This window comes from Crotalus tigris, unplaced genomic scaffold (genome assembly GCF_016545835.1).
Source record: "Crotalus tigris isolate CLP2741 ecotype Arizona unplaced genomic scaffold, ASM1654583v1 scf7180000019298.7629538967:1458412, whole genome shotgun sequence".
Classification (NCBI taxonomy): domain Eukaryota; kingdom Metazoa; phylum Chordata; class Lepidosauria; order Squamata; family Viperidae; genus Crotalus; species Crotalus tigris.
This window is the reverse complement of record NW_024097474.1, coordinates 619,945-640,650: the sequence shown is the minus strand read 5'-3', so window position 1 is coordinate 640,650 and position 20,706 is coordinate 619,945. Positions and strand designations below refer to the sequence as shown.

The window sequence follows — 20,706 nt, the reverse complement described above, 5'->3', positions numbered from 1 at the left end:
ACTAAAAACGATTGAGAAAATAAGAATATTATCATGTAATATTAATTTGTTGATGTAGATGGCGAGAATTTAAATAGATAAGATGTGTACTCCGAACATTAGATTTCGTGAGGTGTTGTGATAAAAGAACTGGGGTCTTTCAAAATTTGGGGAACGATCAATGTTAAACGTCAAATTTGAATATTAATGGAAAATTAAAATTGGAAAAAGGTACCAGGTCACTGACTGTCTAAAACAGTGGTGGCGAACCTATGGCACGGGTGCCAGAGGCGGCACTCAGAGCCCTCTCTGTGGGCACGCGCGCCGTCGCCCCAGTCCTAGGCCTTCAGCTGGGTTTTATAAAACCTTTTTCACTTTAGGCCCCCGCCACAGTGTACCAAAAAAAAAGGTTCAATCAGTCAATTTCAACTTCTCACGGGGAAAAAAAATCTTGCAAAGTTGGAATTGATTGATTGAACTTTTTAGTCCCACCCAGTCTGCCGTTACCACCGCAGCCACGCCCATCCAATGGGCCACACCCACCCAATGGGCCACACCCACCCGGCACCCGACGATGCATAAGTGGGTTTTGGGTTGCAGTTTGGGCACTCGGTCTCTAAAAGGTTCGCCATCACTGGTCTAAAAGATTGAATGCTAAAACAATTAGAATATTTATAAGCTAAAAACTATTGACAAAAATAAGAAAATTATTTTTTATTGGATTGATAAAACAAGAATTGTTTTAATCTAAACATGGACAGTTTCTATTAAGGGGAAAGAGAGGAATTGCTTATGGTAGTAGTTTGAGATTTGTACTAATGATACTTGTTTGTAATTGAATTATTATAACTCAGATGCCACGTTTTTCAAATATGCAAATGCAGTATCAGAAAATTAATAAAATTTATATATATATATAAAAAAGGAACGGGAGCTCACCCTGTCTACAGTGCTCGGGTCTTGAACCCAGGTGAACGGCTTTCCAGACAACAAGCCCAGCATCTTAACCTCTAAGCTGCTGCTTTCGTCCCCACCAGGAGAGGGGAATGCTTAAATTGGCAGTTCCCATCGGACGAAAGGGGGAGCTTTTGGTTGCACCCACACTTTTATTGTTTATTCTCCTCTGTGCATAGGGAATTGGCTTTAAAAATGAGGCTTAATAAAAATTTGCTTTCAAGGAAGTACTAGGGAAATAGATCGTGCAGAACGAAGACGGAAAGCTAATCCAACGTCTGCTTTTGTGGCTTATTTAGGGGGCAAAATTCGGACCCGAATTCGGATTGGCACAACTCTTCCATCATTCTTCTTTGGCTCAAAAATCGTTTGGGCGCGCCAAGAGATTCAGCGTTACCCGTTCGCTCGAGGATCTCGAGGTAACTGTGACTTTCGTGACTTCCTACGAAGACGGTAAAGGCGGGTTAATAAGTTAGTTCATTTTGACGCTGGAAAATTAATGGAAAAGTTCATTAAGTACAAACCTTAAGATCTGCCTTGAAGTGACGTTGCGCTTCCCATTTCCTCGTTTTTTGAGTCTTAAATTCTGCTTTTCTTAGCAATGTTTAGTATTCGTGACTGCAAAGGTGTTCTTATACAGAGAGGAATTTAAACTTTGGGGATGGTTGTGCGATCAGCGAGGGCACAGTTGATCTCCAGATGTAAGTCGCTAAGCGAGACATTTGTTGAGCGTGGCCCTATTTTACGCTCTTTCTTGTCACAGCTGTTGAGCAAATCGCTGCGGTCGTTACGTTAGAAAAACGGTTGTAAAGTGAATCCGGCTTCAATTTTGCGGGTCAGAACGTGGGCAAAGGGGATCACGCGATCCCAGGACACTGCGACACCGTCATAAATAGGAGGCAGTTGACAAGCATCTCAATTTTGATCACGGGACCACAGGGACGCTGCCCCGGTCGTAAGTGTGGAAAAAAAATGGTCGTTAAGTCTCTTGTCTCAAGTGATGCTGCAACTTCCAACAGTCACTATGGTGCTTTAATTGGCTCTTCGGGATGTTCTCGAAGACTCACTTCTCTTTTTTAAAAAAGTATTTTATTCATTTTCTATTATTACAATTCGTTAGTGCTTAATGCACGACGTGTGGTCTGGGTTGATTTTTTTTTGCTTAGTCACAAAAGTTAAGTTCTTACTCTCTTATCTCGTTTTTCCAGACATTGATAAAATAAGTCCCACGTTGGGAAGTATTCTGTGTCTCCTTTTTTCTTTGATTCTCAATGTAAGTGTCATGGTTCCGACAGATGAAACTCTTCAAAGGACTTTGGAGGCATTGTTTACTGTAAAGAAGCTTTATTTAAGTTGCATACCATCGGCACTAACATAATCGAAGCCAAAAACTGAGTTCCCCTCCCCTTGAGCACGTAGTATCAAAGCACAATTCCCTCCCCCAATTAACAGTCATAAATCACATTCTCCAATTAGTTTGAAATGCAGGCTTTCCCTCCAGTTCCCCAGCCCACCAATTCTTATCATCTCCTATTTCAATAACCTTGGTTCTCACACTAGGTACAGCGTTATTATGTCTAGCTAGACTCTCATGCACATACCCCCCCTCCCCAGCATCATCTAACTCTACAAGCAAAGAGAATGGCTGCATCTCCATCTCTTGTCAATGCCAAAACATCCCATGTTAGCAGCGTTGACAGTAAACCTTGTCTAGTTCAGCACAGCTGAAGACACACTTTTCAACAGTTCAGAGCTCGCTGGCTTAAAACGAGTGGGTGTGGTGCCCATTATTTTATTTTTATTTTTGGGGGTTGGGAAAAAGGAGCTCTTGTAAACTCAACTCAAAGGAGCAAAGAAGCCGATTGGAGCAAGCCGCAAAGCAAACTTTGCCGTGTGATTACAATCTTCCCTGGACTTGCAGCTACACGCCGAGAAGCACGCAAAAGGCAACAAGCTTTTGCAGGAACTGTCTGAATCCGGAGCTGGAGATTTCAACTTGCCTAAACGAAGAACTGAAAAAGAAAAGGAATTGGTGGATAGCTCATTGCTATGCAGAGGCTGTCACAACAGGAATTTAAAGCCTTGAGTTTGGGCTGCTTCTCCCTGTTGTAGCACTGCGAAGGAGCCTACTACGCTGAACCTGGGTGGGGAGAAAGGAGAGAAAGAAGATCAGACACTTCCCACTCCCAGTTGTTTTACGAGGAAGGAGCAGGGAGCATGTCTCAGCAAGGAACCCAAGAATTTTACTTAAATGGGAGATAAGGCCCCAAAGTCTGTCTGTTCATGGATAAAGTTTGCAAAGCCAGTCACGTAAGTTTCCTTTTTCTTAAAAAAAAAAAAAAAAGAGAGAGAGAGAGAGAGAGAGAGAGAGAGAGAGAGAAAGAATAGTCTATATTGGCTCTTGGGGGGGAAAAAAATTCTTTCTGTCTTTATTCTGCAGGTTGTTGATTTTCTCTCTTGATTATTTCATGACGATGTCAATGAACAATAATTTCTTAGCATTCTAATGCGCAACGGTGACCGCTTCGTTTTAAGTTTCCCAAGCAATTTGAAATAGTGATTCTTTTCTCGCTGTTTTCTTTTCTCGCTGCTTTAATGTTTGTTTACAACGAGCTCAACCCTTTTGTGGCTCGTTCAAAATTTCCATCCTCTTGCGTGTCGCTTTGCTCGAGGTGGTTTTATCTCTTTTGGACCGGACGGAGGAAAACGTTTCAAAAGATCGGGGCAGAATAATTTAAAAACCGGACAGATTGATGGCGAAAAGAACGTTAAAACAGCGGGACTATTCCTTAGGCTCTTTTATCCCCGTTGAGAAAAAAATAAATGTTTGGTTGAGAAGGAAGCCCCATAAAGCTAAATAGGGCTCCTGTCTGCGAAGCCGTGCCTTGGATTGCACGTTTTCCACGGGGATTTTACCGATGGTTGGTCAGTTTAACTTCTGATATTCAGATATTTGCAACCTTCCTCTCCAAAGACAAAAAGTTTTAATCTCTGATTCGCTGTCTTACATCATGTACGGAGGAGATGTGTTTTTTTCTCGATGGGAACAGCTGCTGGCGAGGAATAATGGATGATGAATGAAAAAAAAACGAGAGGAACTTGTTCAGACATCAGTGAACAATCCTCAAGCACAGCTAGTTCTAGACTTAACAACCGTTTGTTTAGTGACCGTCCAAAGTCACGACGGCATGGGCAAAAGTGACTTAGGACCATTTTTCACCCTCCCACGGTCATGTGATCCAAATCCAAAGGCTTGGCAACTGGCATGTACTTACGACGGTTGCAGCATCCCCAGGGGTTACATGGTCCCCTTTTTGCGACCTCCTGACAAGCAAAGTCAATGGGGGGGGGAAGCCAGATTCACTTAATAACCGGGCTACCGACTTAAACACCCCAATGGTTCACTTAACAACAGCGGCAAGAAAAGTCGTAAAATGGGGGCAAAACTCACTGAGCGGATGTTTCCCTTAGCGACGTCAGTATTGGGCTCAACTGTGGCCGTGAGTCGAGGACTGCCTATACACCCAACCAGCGGACTTAGTTTGTGTACGTGTGTGCCTGTAATTACCGTTTCCGTTCCTGTGAATGGATGGGTTAGATCAGAGGTCTCCAACCTTTCCGGCAGACCGGAAGGAAAGTGGGAAGGAAGCATTTTGTGCACGCATGCACACACGTGCGCACGCCCACAAACAGGGCGGTGCTAGCGCCCGCGTGACACTCACTAGCACTGCCCCATTTTCACCACACGGTTCCCCGTTTTTGTCAGGCGGCGCCCTGTTTGCGTAGCGCTGGCAGTACTAGCGTGAGGAGGGTGAGCACGTGCACACATATGTGCGTGCACTGGCCAGTTCCGTGGCCAGCAGGCCACGGCCCGCTAGTGGGCCGTAGCCCACAGGTTGGGGACCCTTGGATTAGACGACAGACAGATCAATAATTTCCAGCAGGGTCTCACCCTGGTGGGTTAGCTGGAACGAATTTCTGCAGGTAAACGAAGCAGGAAAGTCCCCTGGCCTGCAGTTAGATTCAGGGGCCACGTCTTCAGTTTTTAGCTGCTTCCAAGGATTTCGTTATTTTTTCTTTCTTGTTTAGTTATACGTGAATACTATAAGATACAAAAACACAAACGAAAAGAGTAGGAAGGGGGGAAACGCGTTGATTTCCGACTCTTTGGCGCAGTAGAATAAGATCATAAACATCCAACCTCAACTTTTTACTTTTACTTACTAGTATGAACTGGCCATTTCTATAACGACAAGCTTATCTAAACCCAAAATCAAATTTTCATTTTTTTTTCCCACCTCCAGCACAGAGTCCAGAAGTGGTTTCCAAGTAGAAACAAAAGTGTGTGTGTTTTTTTTCTTTAATCAAAGCAATCAGCTAAGCCATCCCTGCTAACTCCCATCAACTTCTGCAGCCCTTCATCCGTTGTGGGAATCACAGCGTCCTTCCATTTTTTGTACATAAAGCAATCTTTTTTTTTTTTTTTTGAAAATATTTTATTGTTTTTTTTAATTTTTAAGAAAAAGTACTCAGGACACACGTGGTGTTTGGGTAATCAGACATTCCAAAGTAAAAACATAAATAAACAACTCAATACATTCACGGTCTCCTCTCTATTTCCCTCAAATAACATAATCAATTTAAAATATTAAATTTCTATTAAGTACATAAAGCAATCTTGTTGCCGTCAATGTATAGAGCATCAGAGTTTTTCCCCCAAGTCTTTTTTCCATTAAACCCCAAAGAAAAGTTTCTGCTTTTCTCTTTATATTCCCTTTGAATCCTACTCCAATATTTCTTTGCCTTTGCGCACGTCCACCATAAATGATTTTTAAAAAGTCCTTTCTTTTGTGTTTCCAACATTCAAGGGTTTTCATGGGCTTCTGTGCTTTGAACTGACCGAGTTCTTTTCTCCATCCTCCCTGTTAAGTACTCCAGTAGAAAAAAAAAAAAAAAACAGACCAAACCACCCACCCACCCACCCAGCCACACACACACACAGGTCAACAAGGCAAAAACTGGGCGTTAAACGTTAAAAGAAATGAGTTAAAAGTTAGAGAAAAAAAATTAGGCAGTTAAGTATGTTGGCGTCAGAGGTGGGAAGACTCATGGCTGTGTCACACTATCTTGAAAAACGACAAAACAAGGCAGGCTGCACCCATCATGCTCTGCAACTGTTGAATTTTGATTAGGCCTAGTTTTCTGATGAGTACAGTGAATGGGATGGGAACTGTCTTTCAAAAGGGGGGGGGGGGAGAGAGACTAAAAGTTTTCCCAAAGTGGGAAGTGAAGCATCCCTCCAAAGCAACAATTTTCCATTTTCCCCCTGGATCTTCTGGAATAAGCTGCTCCTGAAAAATAAATATATTATACGGGATATACTGTCATCCTCCCTCTGAAATAAATCTTGTTCGTTCAAAACTTACCTTTCTTTTCAGTGGGAACATTTTGTTCTCATGAACAAACAACCTTTTGGGCACCAGGGACCGCTTCCGTGGAGAGAGGTTTTTCTGCGGCCCGGAGAGTGTGTGGTTTTGCGTGCTGCCTGTATCCCACTGATGGGGCTTTGCTTGTTTGTGCGAACCGGTTGCTGGCATGCTGTGGCCCAGTTTGGGGACCCCTGCGTTAACAGACTGAATCAGATCACACTAAATGGGCTAACAGTTTGAAGATCAAAGGGGAGGATAAAGAATCTGGCGGAGATCTTAAAACTTGTCTAGTTTTTGTATTTGTGGCTGATCAGTTCTCTCTCTCTCTCTTTCTCTTTTTTTTTTCCACCCCTCTCTCCCTGCAGTCTACAACCGTGTCTGATGGAGGTAAGTGAAATACTTCTGTGTTCAGGAACAGAACGGATATATATATATATATTTTTAGGCACTTTGACAACAAATGACACTTTGGCGTACGGTAACTGCACACATGTTGGTCCGTTTATAGCAGTGGTTCTCAACCTTTTTAATGCCGCGATCCCCAACCGGTCATAAATTGAGGACTACTCAACCGGTCATAAGTCGAGGACTACTCAACTGGTGCAGCACTGTTTGCAGAGTGGGACTTTTGGCGGGCTCAGCAGGGCAGAGACAGCCTGGACAATTCCTATTGGCTTTCGAAAGCCAATAGAATTAGACTGTGTTCAAGAGAGTCTATTCTATTGGCTTTCAAAAGCCAATAGAATAAAAGGGAGTAGCACAGCTAAGGAAAAGGGGGAAAAAATGGCGGACTGCGTTGTTTGGCGACCCCCGTGAAATGGTCGTTCGACCCCAAATGGGGTCCCAACCCACAGGTTGAGAACCACTGGTTTATAGGCTAATGGTTAGGTCTGACATCCACCAAACACATTGTCAATTTGAATCAGCTGCTCATTTAAACTTTGATGTTATGGGAGCAGGGTGACGGAAGAGGGTGACGTTCGTGGGACCATTGACTTCACGAGGGGAGGGGCAGGGGGGGGCAATCTGGAGCGGGGGGGCGGGAAGAGAATTAGTGTCAGGCAGGGATGGAGGACAACAGGAGATGAGGGAATTGGGGGGGGGTGGCTCATGGGGTGGGTGGACCCAGAGTCCACACTACTGGTAGTTCCATGTCCTGAGCATGTGTGGATTCTGGCTGTTGATGCTGATTACAATCCTCTGTGGCAGAAACAGGCATAGGATCAAAATCCAGTGAAGTATTAGTACCACTATAAAGCCTTAGTAAGGCCACCCCTGGAATATACTGCATCCAGTTTTGGTCACCCCATTACAAAAAAGATGTTGAGACTTTGGAAAAAGTGCAGAGAAGAGCAACAAAGATGATCAGGGGACTGGAGGCTAAAACATATAAGGAACGGTTGCTGGAATTGGGAATGTCTAGTTTAATAAAGAGATGGACAAGGGGGGACAGGATAGCAGTCTTCCACTATCTCAGGGGCTGCCCCAAAGAAGAGGGAGTCAAGCTATTCTCCAGAGCACCTGAAGGCAGAACAAGAAGCAACGGATGGAAACCAAGCAAGGAGAGAAGCAACCTAGAACTACAGAGAAATTTCCTGACAGTTAGAACAATTAACCAGTGGAACAACCTGCCTCCAGAAGTTGTGAATGCTCCAACACTGGAGGTTTTTAAGAAGAGGCTGGACAGCCATTTGTCTGAAATGGTATAGGGTTTCCTGCCTGAGCAGGGGGTTGGACTAGATGACCTCCAAGGTACCTTCCAACTTTATCCTTCTTCTTCTTCTTCTTCTTCTTCTTCTTCTTCTTCTTCTTCTTCTTCTTCTTCTTCTTCTTCTTCTTCTTCTTCTTCTTCTTCTTCTTCTTATTCTTCTTCTTCTTCTTCTTCTTCTTATTCAATCATCGCACAGTCAGCCAGATGTTCAGACTGGATTTGGCATTTTGTCTACCTATCGACTCCTTACCCAGGACCTGGGATAGGCAGATGTGGATGTTTGATGGTATTACAGATATCGTCGCAGGATGGAAGCAGTTCCTAATAAGGCCGTCTTTTGCAATTGACTAATAGCGAATTTGTCGATGCCGATGATGGTGTCCAAGTGGTGCTCCAGTTGTTTTGGGATTGCACCCAAGAAGCCTATGACTATTGGTACTACCCTTGCTTGCTTTTGCCACAGTCTTCTTCTTCTTCTTCCTCTTCTTCCTCTTCTTCTTCTTCTTCTTCTTCTTCTTACTATTATTATTATTATTATTATTATTATTACTATTATTATTATTATTATTATTATTATTATTATTATCTCCAAGGTCCCTTGATGGATGGATTGAATGCCAGGTTGACCTCTAATAAAATCTCATCCATTGTGGGCCTTGAAGCATCCTTCCATTTTTGTGTGTAAAGAACTCTTGCTGCCGTCGACATACATAACATCAAAGTTCCAATTTTTTTTCACCCAAGTCTTTTTTTTTTCATTAAACCCAGAAAAAATGTTTCTGGCTTTATCTTTATATTCACTTTGAGAATCTTCTGTATGAAGAGGCGAATCCTCCTCTGACATTTCTTTCCCTTATCTCACATCCACCATAAACGACAAAAGGTCCCTTTTTTGCATTTGCATTTCCAACCTTCATTTGAAATACCTTTAAACCTTCCTGACAACCCATCTGGCGTTAAATACCAACGATGCATCCTCTTTTAAAAAAAATTAGATTATAATTTAGTGTAAATTTTAGACCTTTCGTCCGGACGATCTCCCATGCGTCTGGCATTACATTATACCCACTGAATGATAACAATGCTTTACATATTCATTCTCCACATTCAAATTCAGTAACCATTTATAAAGCAAGGGGGATACTAGTACCACTCTATATAAAGCCTCAGTCAGGCCACACCTGGAATCTGGTGTCAGATCTCTGGAATCTTTGGCAACGGAGCAGAAGCCAAAGTCAGCTAAAATAAACCTACATATATATCTTTCTCTGGCTAGAAAACCTGGCCAGTTGCTTTACGGTGTGCAGATGCTCCAAGGGGCACAGCTCATCCCCAAGGTAGTATTTTTAAAGTGTTCAACCGTCTTAATTTTCTGTGGGAAAGCAGGCAAGGCTAGAAGGAAGCAGTTTGTGTGGATCGCTTTTGGGGTTAGCCTCTCGGCTGCGGCCGTCCTCACCGGTGAATAATTCATGCCCCTTCAAGCAACAGCCACGATGCGCTTTTTCCATTCAATTATTGATGTCTCACCTGATCAGCTTTGCGTCAGGTGTACCAAGAGCATCCTTCAGGCTGTCGTGGGGGGGGGGGGAGGAGAGAAAGGCCGCTTGGAAGAAACGCTGTGAATTAGAGGGAAAGAAACAGAGAGAAACAATGCCTGCTGCTGCTGGTGTCCCCACCGCTGGAAGGCCAGCCGGGCCTTCTCCTGGGGGTCAGCCCCTCTGCCGGGCATGGCCTCTGACGGACGGCCTTGCCTGAATGACTGGAGGTATCTGCTGAAGTGGCACCACCACAGGGGCTCCTATCAGCTTTATCCAGGTAATGCCTTGCGGGTCCTGACTGGCCGGTTCTCTTTTAACAGAATAACAGAATTGGAAGGGACCTTGGAGGTCTTCTAGTCCAACCCCCGCCCGCCCCTGCTCAGGCAGGAAACCCAATCCCGTTTCAGACAAGTGGTTGTTTAAAATCTTCAGTGTTGGAGCATCCACAACTTCTGGAGGCGAGCCGTTCCACTGCTATTTGTATGTAAGGGTGTAGGGGTATACACACGTTGTATATAGCACGTTTAAATGTTCGTTCTGTATGTCTACACTTTTTGAGAGCAAGCAACTAAATTTCATTTTTAGCCTGGGCCAATGTGCCCACAGTTAAAAAAAAATGACAATATCTGTCTGTCTGTCTGTTAGTTCCAGGTTGCTTCTCTCCTTGGTTAGTTTCCATCCGTCGCTTCTTGTCCTGCCTTCAGGTGCTTTGGGGGATAGGTTGACCCCCCCTGCTTCATTGGGTCAGCCCCTCAAATATTGGAACGCTGCTATCATGTCCCCCCTTGTCCTTCTCTTCATTAAACTAGACCAGTGGTTCTCAACCTTTTTAATGCCACGACCCCCAACCGGTCATAAGTCAAGGACTACTCAACCAGTCGTAAGTCGAGGACTACTCAACTGGTGCAGCACCGTTTGCAGAATGGGACTTTTGGCAGGCTCAGCAGGGCAGAGATAGCCTGGACAATTCCTATTGGCTTTTGAAAACCAATAGAATTAGACTCTATTCAAGAGAGTCTATTCTATTGGCTTTCAAAAGCCAATAGAATAAAAGGGAGTAGCACAGCTAAGGAAAAGGGGGGGGGGAAATGGCGGACTGCATTGTTTGGCGACCCCCGTGAAATGGTCATTCGACCCCAAATGGGGTCCCGACGCACAGGTGGAGAACTGAACTAGACAGTCCCAATTCAAACAACCGTTCCTTACATGTTTTAGCCTCCAGTCCCCTGATCATCTTTGTTGCTCTTCTCTGCACTCTTTCTAGAATCTCAACATCTTTTTTTTTGCATTGTGGCGACCAAAACTGGACGCAGTATTACCAAGGCCTTATAAAGTGATATTAACATTTCACGTGAACTTGATCCTCTCTCTCTGTTAATGCAGCCTATGACTGCATTTTTGGCTTTTTTGGCAGCTGCAGCACACAGCTGGATGGAGACATTTTCTCCACAGCTTGTGACCAGGAAGGTTGGGCGCAGAAGCTCTGCTGATCAAAGGCCGGTGCTGCCCTTTCTTTTGGTGTGGGTCCCAAGGAGGCCTCTTGCTGTCTTCTTCCCCACCCCATCTCCAAGCAGCCTGGCTATCCTCTCCCCTCCCTTGGCACTGCAAATTCCACAAGTTTCTAATAGGTTAGGCACTGCAGCTCCCATGTTGCCCAGCCATTTGCAGATCCAAACCGGGCAGAACAATTATTTTACCAATAAATGTCGACGGAGATTCTCTGTCATCCAGGTCAGGGTTGTCCCAAAAGTGCTTTTTTTTCACGAGGCCACTGGACTTTCTTGTTTTTTCTTTGAAGACATTTCGCTTCTCATCCCAGAAGCTTCTTCGGCTCTGACTGGATGGTGGAGGAATGGAAGGATTTATACTTCTTGCAGACAGTTGGTTGTTTGCTTTTTTTAGAGAGTCGTTGAGGCCATTTGGAGGTTTATTTGTGTCCTTGGGTCACCTGAGTGGTGCAAATGGGTGTGGAGCCTTCTTGGAACTGCTGAAAGGACTTGTTGTAGACTGGAGATAGGGATACAACATCATCCATCTCCAGTCAAGAGTAACTCTTGTCCTGCAGCTAATTGGCCGTGCCAAGTTGACCGTGGCAAGTTGGCTGTGGCAAGTTGTCCTAGACCAGGGGTCTTCAAACTTGTCCCTTTGATGACTTGTGGACTTCAACTCCCAGAATTCCTCATCCAGTGTCCCGAAGTCATAAAAGGGCCAAGTTTGAAGACCCCTGATCGAGGAGAATTCTAGACTGAGTAGAGCAGGCATCTTCAAACTTGGCCCTTTTTATGACTTGTGGACTTCAACTCCGCGTGCCTGGCTGAGGAATTCTGGGAGTTGAAGTCCACCAGTCATCAAAGTGCCAAGTTTGAAGACCCCTAGTCTGGATCCAAGCCTGCAGTTTCATCAAAATGGCTGACTGAGGAATTCTGGGAGTTGAAGTCCACAAGTCATCAAAGGGCCAAGTCTGAAGACCCCTATCCTAGACCAGTGATGGCGAACCTTTTAGAGACCGAGTGCCCAAACTGCAACCTAAAACCCACTTATGCATTGTCGGGTGCCGGGTGGGTGTGGCCCATTGGGTGGGTGTGGCTGTGGTGGAAGCAGCAGACTGGGTGGGACTAAAAAGTTCAATCAATCAATTCCAACTTTGCAAGATCTTTTTTTTTCCTGCGAGAAGTTGAAATTGACTGATTGATTGAACCTTTTTTTTTTTTTGCACACGGCGGCAGAGGCCTAAAGCGAAAAAGGTTTTATAAAACCCAGCTGAAGGCCTAGGACTGGGGCGACAGCGCGCGTGCCCACAGAGAGGGCTCTGAGTGCCGCCTCTGGCACCCGTGCCATAAGTTCGCCACCACTGACCTAGACCCACCAGCAAAGGCCAGTCCTTTCCTGTGGTTCTCGCTCTCCCCTGTAGCGAACCAGAAACGTCACGGTTTTCGATTCCAGAGAGGTTGTCGCAAGCGACGCCCGTATTGCCAAATTAACGTCTTATTTGCCGCTTCCACAGAGCTCAATCACAGTGACTTGAAAGATGGCGCCAGTGACACCAGCCTCAGCAGCAATGCCAGTCTGCCCAGCGTCCAGAGCTGCCGACGACAACGGGAAAGGAGAGTTGCCAGCTGGGCTGTTTCCTTTGAGCGGCTTCTTCAGGATCCCCTGGGTATTCGATATTTCTCTGTAAGCAATGGAGAATAGCCGAACCCGGGTTTTTGGTTTGGTGTTACCCACAACAAAGTGCGCTGAACAACTGCCACTGACAATCAGATCCTGGTGGTATCTAAGAGGGCATGGCCAGCCAGGGGCCTAGATCTCCTGGACAAGTCTCTCTAGGCTAATCTTCCCTGACCTAGGAGTAGGAGTTACAGGCCCTAGAGATGAGAAGGCGACAACTCGCCATGGCCAACTGGCGACGGGATTCCTCCCCACAGCCAATTTGCCGCGGGTCAACTCACTGCAGGATCGTTTAACAATGTATTCAATTATTTAAAATAAATAAAAGCATAAATAAAAGTTTATGTCTTGCCATTCACATTTCACTCTGTCCCTCCTTTGGCATCCTTCCTTTAATGCTTCTATTCTACCGTTTCTTTGATATTATACTGTAACTTTTGTCCTGCAATGAGTTGTTCTCTGTTGAGTTGGCCATGGCGAGTTGGCCACGGTGAGTTGACCGTGGTGAGTTGGCCATGGCAAGATGGCCATAGAGAGTTGGCCATGGTGAGTTGGCCCTAGTGAGTTGGCCATAGAGAATTGGCCACGGCGAGTTGGCCATGATGAGTTGGCCATGGCGAGTTGGCCATGATAGTTGGCCATAATGAGTTAGCCATGGCGAGTTGGCCATAGAGTTGGCCATGATGAGTTGACCCTGGTGAGTTGGCCACGACGAGTTGGCCATAGAGAGTTGGCCACGGTGAGTTGGCATTGAGTTGGCCATGGCAAGTTGGCCATAGAGAGTTGGCCACGACAAGTTGACCGTGGTGAGTTGGCGATGGAGAGCTGGCCACGACAAATTGTCATAGACCAGGGGTAGGCAACCTTGGCTCTTTTATGACTCGTGGACTTCAACTCCCAGAATTCCTGAGCCAGCCACGCTGAGGGGAAAGGGAGAGGTTTCCAAGCTGAACCATGCTGGCTCCGGAATTCTGGGAGTTGAAGTCCACCTGTCACAAAAGAGCCCTGTCCTAGACCCTTAGGGAGGCTCCAAGGCTTCCTATGAAGGAAGGAGAGAAGGGGTGCTGTTCCCAGGCGCTTATGACCTCGGTTGGAAGAAACATCATCTGTAGATTTGGGCTGTTACATTCTTTTTTTGGCCCCAAATACGTGTAATAATTTTCAAATAATGTTTTTCTGGGCAAAGTATGTGGACAGGTGGGACATCATAGCTCCAGGACTTTCTGGATGTGGCTGGCTGTCTGGCTGTCTTTGGGGTGGGGGCTATTTTGAGGAGAAAACCACACTGTCGCGTTCCCCCCCCCCGTTTAATCCCGTGAGCCAGGAGATGGCTAGATGGAGCTGAACCTCGAGATTTCCTCCTGTTTTATGCTAGTACGTGGGCCGATCAGGGTTGCCTCCTCCTGCGCCATCTCAAGTGTGGTGGCCCCATCGTTCTTCTCAAGAGCTGAGCTTGCAGCTAACCGAGACTCAAGACTGACTTTGAAAGAGACACAAGGGGGGAGGGGGGGTCCCTCTCTGGAAGAGGTTTTGGGGTGGTCTTTGGAAAGATTCCCGGGCATTTTATCTCATTCTGATTTTTCATTCCTGTCTCCAACTAGGATTTCTTGCGGAAGGAGTTCAGCGAAGAGAACATTCTGTTTTGGCAAGCCTGCGAATATTTCAATCACATCCCTGCCCACGACAAAAAAGAGGTAAGGCTGCGTGGTGTTTATTTCGAAACAACCTGCAATAAATTCAGGCTGTTCAAGCTCTTTGGAAGGTCTGAGGTGGGGGGGGGGAGGGAAGCAGGGAGAAGAAAGGAACCCCAGCCCCAGGAAGGAGAATATAGGTCACCCCTCAACTTGCAACGGTTCATTTAGTGACCGTGCAGAGTTACAACGGCACTGGGGGGAAAAAAGGGACTTAACAGCCGTTTTTCACCCCTACAACCTTTGCGACGTTCCCCTACAACAGACTTCCGGAGGTGGCATCCACGCACTTCCAGTGGGCCGTTCTAGGCCTGGCAGGCCTCCAGGGCTCGGAGGTCTAGAGCAGACGTCCAGAAGTGGCATCCATGCACTTCCGGTGGGCTGCTCTTGTCCTGGGAAGCCTCCTCCAGGCCTCCGAGGCCTAGAGCAGACTTCCAGGCATCCACGCACTTCCAGTGGGCCGTTCTAGGCCTGGGAGGCCTCCAGACCTGGGAGACCTAGAACAGACTTCCACAAGTGGCATCCATGCACTTCCGGCGGGCTGTTCTAAGCCTGAGAGGCGTCCTCCAGGCCTCCGAGGCCGAGAACGGACTTCCATAAGTGGCACCCACGCACTTCCGGCGGGCTGTTCTAGGCCTGAGAGGCCTCCTCCAGGCCTCAGAGGCCTAGAACAGACTTCCATTAGTGGCATCCATGCACTTCCGGCGGGCTGTTCTAGGCCTGAGAGGCCTCCTCAAGGCCTCAGAGACCTAGAACAGACTTCCAGAAGGGCATCCACGCACTTCCAGTGGGCCGTTCTAGGCCTCCTCCAGGCCTCCCAGGCCTAGACTGGACTTTGGGAAGCAGTGTACATTCAGCCGGTTCTCTGAACTCAGCAAAATTTAGCTACCAGTTCTAATCCCACCACTGGTTGGGGGGGGGGTCTGCATGCTTTTTCATACAAAGAAGGATCGCAGGAATTGGCTAGGCCTAGTTGGATGAAAAGAAGGATTAGAGTGACATGATGGCCGCCTTCAAACATTTGAGTGGCTAAATACGAGTCAGTTGCCAAGCCTTATGAATTTGGATCTGGTGGTTTTGGGGCTGCGGCCACGGTCATAAGTGTGAAAAACGGCCATAAGTCCCTTTTTCCCCCCCAGCGCCGTTGTAACTTCGAACGGTCACTAAATGAACTGCTGTAAGCCAAGGACCTCCTGTATGTCGCCACTTCCGCGTTTCCCGTAGTTTTCTTCTAATGTCAGGCCTTGTTGCTTTGCAGCTTTCCTTCAGAGCGCAGGAGATCTTTAATAGGTATTTATGCAGCAAAGCTACGACTCCAGTCAATATTGACAGCCAGGTCCAGCTGGCAGACGATGTCCTGACCGCACCCCATCCACACATGTTCAAAGACCAACAGCTTCAGGTACCTTGGGAAATTTGAAGGACACCTTACCGGTGACTAGAGAGGGCTGGCGCAAGTAATTTTAGCTTTTAATCAGACCAGTTAAATGTCTACGGAGGTTGTCTATGGTTGTCCCAAAGGTGCTTTTTTTCAGGAGGCAACAGGACTTTCTTGTGTTTCTTTGAAGACGTGTCCCTTCTCATCCCAGAAGCTTCTTCAGCTCTGACTGGATGGTGGGGAGTGGGAGGATTTATACTCCTTGCAGACAGCTGGTCATTTGTCGCCTTTGAGAGGGTCGTTGAGGCCACTTGGGATTTATCTGTGTCCTCAGTGGTGCTTTTTCAACTGCACCTCCTTGCTTTTCTTTGAAAATGTTTTGCTTCTCATTCCAGAAGCTTCATCAGCTCTGACTAGATCAGTGGTTCTCAACCTGTGGGTTGGGACCCCATTTGGGGTCGAACAACCATTTCACGGGGGTCACCAAACAACACAGTCCGCCATTTTTTCCCCCTTTTCCGTAGCTGCGCTGCTCCCTTTTATTCTATTGGCTTTTGAAAGCCAATAGAATAGACTCTCTTGAATAGAGTCTAATTCTATTGGCTTTCAAAGGCCAATAGGAATTGTCCAGGCTGTCTCTGCCCTGCTGAGCCCGCCAAAAGTCCCATTCTGCAAACGGTGCTGCACCAGTTGAGTAGTCCTCGACTTACGACCGGTTGGGGGTCGCGGCATTAAAAAGGTTGAGAACCACTGGACTAGATGGTGGGGAAATGGAAGGATTTATACTCCTTGCAGACAGCTGGTCATTTGCATCATTTTGGAGAGTCGTTGAGGCCACTTGGAGGCTTACCTGTGTCCTCAGGATCACCTGAGTGGTGCAAATAGGTGTGGAGCCTTCTGGGAACCGCTGAAAGGACTGTGTGGTAGACCGGAGACAGATGATCTACAATACAGTCCTTTCAGCACTTCCAAGAACTTGTCTTCAAGTTCTCCTTTAGCGCCTCCAATTTTTTTTCCCCAAATATTTTTTAAGACATCTTTTTATTTTCCTGGGGACAAGATCTGCCACTTGTGAAACTCCTATTTGCAGCAGCTTGATGGAATTCTGCCTTCATAGGTCTCTTTCTTTTCTTTTTCTTTTTTTAATGTTTTTTTAGATTTTCAATTTGATGAAATTTGACAGCTACGCACGCTTTCTGAAGTCTCCATTTTACCAAGAATGCGTTTTAGCAGAAGTGGAAGGCCGTCCAATCCCCGATCCACAATGCGTCACCAGCAGCCCTACACTGAAGTCCAGCTTCGGCCCGGAGACGTTTAGTGTCTCCACTCCAAGAAAGGTTTCTGTCTTTTATGATGTACAGTTGAAAACAGACACAGTTCTGTCTTGTTTATCCTCTAACCCAGTGGTTCTTAACCTTTTTTGAGCGAATCGCCCCCTTGAGCCAATGAGGAAGTTGTCATCGCCCCCCCTCCCCCAACATAACCTCTCAATCACAACATAGGAAATAATTCTTCAATTTATGCAAACCCTTTTTTTGTTTTCTTTAAAATTGTCATCAGGACATATCGATGCAAATAATTTATTTCCAGTCTTGTTCCCATATCTCAACTGTGTGAAAAATATTTGGTGCCACCCTTTATTCCCAAACTTCGTGATACATGTATTTCATTATTATTTATTCAAGACACTTAAATGTAATGACCACTGAAAACAAAATTAAATTGCAAGAAAGTGAAATGCCTGAAAAGAAAAAAAAGATGTTGAGACTCTAGGAAGAGTGCAGAGAAGAGCAACAAAGAGGATCAGGGGACTGGAGGCTAAAACATATAAGGAACGGTTGCTGGAATTGGGAATGTCTAGTTTAATGAAGAGAAGGACGAGGGGGGACATGATAGCAGTCTTCCAATATCTCAGGGGCTGCCCCAAAGAAGAGGGAGTCAAGCTATTCTCCAAGGCGCCTGAAGGCAGGACGAGAAGCAACGGATGGAAACTCATCAAGGAGAGAAGCAACCTGGAACTAAGGAGAAACTCCCTGACAGTGAGAACAATTAACCAGTGGAACAACCTGCCTCCAGAAGTGGTGAATGCTTCAACACTGGAAGTTTTTAAGAAGAGACTGGACAGCCATTTGTCCGGAATGGTATAGGGTTTCCTGCCTGAGCAGGGGGTTGGACTAGATGACCTCCAAGGTTCTTTCCAACTCTGTTATTCTGTTATTCTGACAGCTGCTCGTTTATCAAAACGGGCCATGTCAGTTTGTCTTGTCTTGCATGCCCCTTTTGGGTGGTGTGTGTGGCAGGGCCTGTTTGTGGGCGTGACAGCTGCTGGGAAGGAGACGGCGGAGCAGTCAGCAGGAGCAGAAAAGAGAAGCACTACGCTGATTAAAGAAAGAACACCCACTGAAGTGATTTTTTTTTCTTTTTTAAATTGCACTTGTTCGCAGTTAGGTGGAAAAGCCAAGTCTGGGCGCTCCTTACATGAAGAATCGGGAGGAGAGGAAGACGGGGAGAAAAAGAAAAAAGGGGCGTTTTTCTCCTGGTCGAGGAGCAAGAGTTTGGGGAGGTCACAGAAGAAGAAGGAGAACGGCCATTGTCTCAAAGGTGAGCGTTAAAATCCAAAGGGGAGGCCCTGTGCAGGGGGGGGAGGAGAGAGATGGATGGAAGGATGGATGGATGGATTCTGAGAGAGGGAGGAAGGAAGGAGGGAGGGAGGGAGGGAGTGAAGGAGGGGGGAGGGGAGGGAAAGAGGGAGGGAGGGAGAGAAGGAGGGAGGGAAAGAAGGAGGAAGGAGGGAGGGGAGGGAAAGAGGGAGGGAGGGAGAGAAGGAGGAAGGAAGGAGGGAGGGGAGGGAAAGAGGGAGGGTGGGAGAGGAGGGAGGGAGAGAGGGAGAGGAGGAAGGAGAGAGGGAGGAAGAGGAGGAAGGGAGTGAAGGAAGGAGGGAGGGAGGGAGATAAAGAGGGAGGGGAGGGAGTGGGAGGGGAGGGAAGGGAGGGAGGGAGGTAGAAGGAAGAAAGGAAGGAGAGAGGGAGAGCAGGAGGGACAGAGGGAAGGAAGGAGGGGGGAGGGAGAGGATGGAGGGAGGGGAGGGAAAGAAGGAAAGAGGGGAGGGAAGGGAGGAAGGAACAAAGGGAGGGAGGGAGGAGGGAGAGAAGGAGGGAAGGAGGGGAGGGGAGGGAAAGGGAGGGAGGGAGAGAAGGAGGGAGGGAAAGAAGGAGGAAGGAGGGAGGGAAGGAGAGAAGGAAGGAGAGGAGGAAGGAGGGAGGGAGGAAGAGGAGGAAGGGAGGGAAGGGAGGAGGGAGGGAGATAAAGAGGGAGAGGAGGGACGGAGGGGAAGGAGGAAGCAGGGAGGGGAGGGAGAGAGGGAGGGGAGGGATGGAGGAATTTTGGGTTTAATGGAATTTGCTGACAGGACAGGCACCTTGACCTCAAACTTGGAGGCCTGGGCTTTCCATAGCAATCCCCTGGAGCATGCAGTGGTGATCCAGGCGTCAGAGTTATTGATTTATTTAGCATAGGATGAGAAGATGACAAAACGTTTAAAGATTTTTGCATCATGGTTGAATTGGACTATATATCCTTTATCTTTTTATTGAGGCTCTCCCAATAGATGTGAGTGTTACGACTATTATTGATAGCTGTACTAAAAAGTGTGGCGGTGTGGCTTGTCAGGAGCACGGAGATACAAATATACAATCAATCAATCAATCAATCAATCCTATTCTAGTTCTATGGAGATGGAAGGTGGAAAATCTCCAGAAGGTCCATCGCACCCGTGTCGGTTCATTTTTGAAAAACACCGTTCGGAGTATTTTTTTGGTACGGTTAGAGAATGAAAACTGGCCCAGTCTGAAGTCTGGATTTCATTCAGAGATTTAAGCGGAGAAGTCTCGAAAGCTGATTTAAGATTTTGTGAGCAAGATTAGGAGGTTTTTAACACTAGCTAATTGAGACATATGACTTCGTATTTCTCCTCAGAGTCTTCTCAGCCCGGTGGGCTGTCTTACAGACATAAATCTCAAGAGTCCTTGTCTTCCGCTGCCAGCCTCGAGATGGTACGTTCTGCCTTTTTGGGATTGAAAATATACACGGTGATGAACTACGGTGATAAACTCTGTCTAGTTTAGTGAAAAGAAAGATCAGGGCTGACACGATAGCAGTCCTCTTGTACTTGAGGGGGCTGCCCCAAAGAAGAGGTAGTCAAGCTATTCTCCAAAGCCCCTGAAGGCAGGACAAGAAGCAACGGATGGAAACTCATCAAGGAGAGAAGCAACCTAGAACTAAGGAGAAACTTCCTGACAGTTAGAACAATTAACCAGTGGAACTGCTTGCCTCCAGAAGTTGTGGGTGCACCAACACTGGAGGGTTTTCAAAGAGAGCCATTTGTCTGAAATGGTCTGGGTCTCCCGCTTGAGCAGGGGGTTGGACTAGATGACCTCCGAGGTCCCTCCCAGCTCTATGATTTTGTGTTCTAAATGTGTTGCGATTTGCTTTAAAAAAAAAAAACTGCTTAGTACTCTGTTTAAATTCCCCGCTCGGTTTCCACAGCAGACTCTTTAACGCTTTCTCTTCAAAAGGGCGAGCCCTGTCGAGCACCGGGGCCCCCCGCGGCGAAAGAGAAGCCCCCCAAATGCTGCCACGTCACCCTCCCAGACGGCTCCACCTCTGCCATGCCCGTAAGAGCCGGGTCCTCTGTCAAAGAGGTGCTGTCCGACTTCTGCGAACGGCAACGCATCAGCATGGCCGCAGTCGACCTTTTTTTAATCGGTGGAGATAAGGTACTTTTTTATTATTATTATTATTAAAAAAATTTATTTTCCATTTATCCAGCATAATTATACAACAAAATTCTCTTATCAAA

At 46.6% G+C, this 20,706-nt stretch overlaps 1 protein-coding gene across 4 annotated transcripts in view; it reads left to right on the top strand.

Moving 5' to 3' along the window:
- The window catches only part of RGS12 (regulator of G protein signaling 12), a 46,164-nt gene that overhangs the window by 7,990 nt on the left and 17,468 nt on the right, over positions 1-20,706 (top strand). For all 4 annotated transcript variants that reach the window (XR_005558886.1, XM_039361505.1, XM_039361506.1 and 1 more), the window contains exons 3-11: positions 1,233-1,352; positions 6,728-6,749; positions 12,616-12,785; positions 14,381-14,473; positions 15,729-15,872; positions 17,006-17,185; positions 18,293-18,449; positions 19,824-19,900; positions 20,423-20,623. Coding sequence is in view for 3 of the 4 variants with exons in the window: in XM_039361505.1 (XP_039217439.1) it covers positions 1,233-1,352; positions 6,728-6,749; positions 12,616-12,785; positions 14,381-14,473; positions 15,729-15,872; positions 17,006-17,185; positions 18,293-18,449; positions 19,824-19,900; positions 20,423-20,623 (1,164 nt within the window). In the remaining variant the exon portion in view is untranslated. The remainder of the gene's footprint in view (positions 1-1,232; positions 1,353-6,727; positions 6,750-12,615; positions 12,786-14,380; positions 14,474-15,728; positions 15,873-17,005; positions 17,186-18,292; positions 18,450-19,823; positions 19,901-20,422; positions 20,624-20,706) is intronic.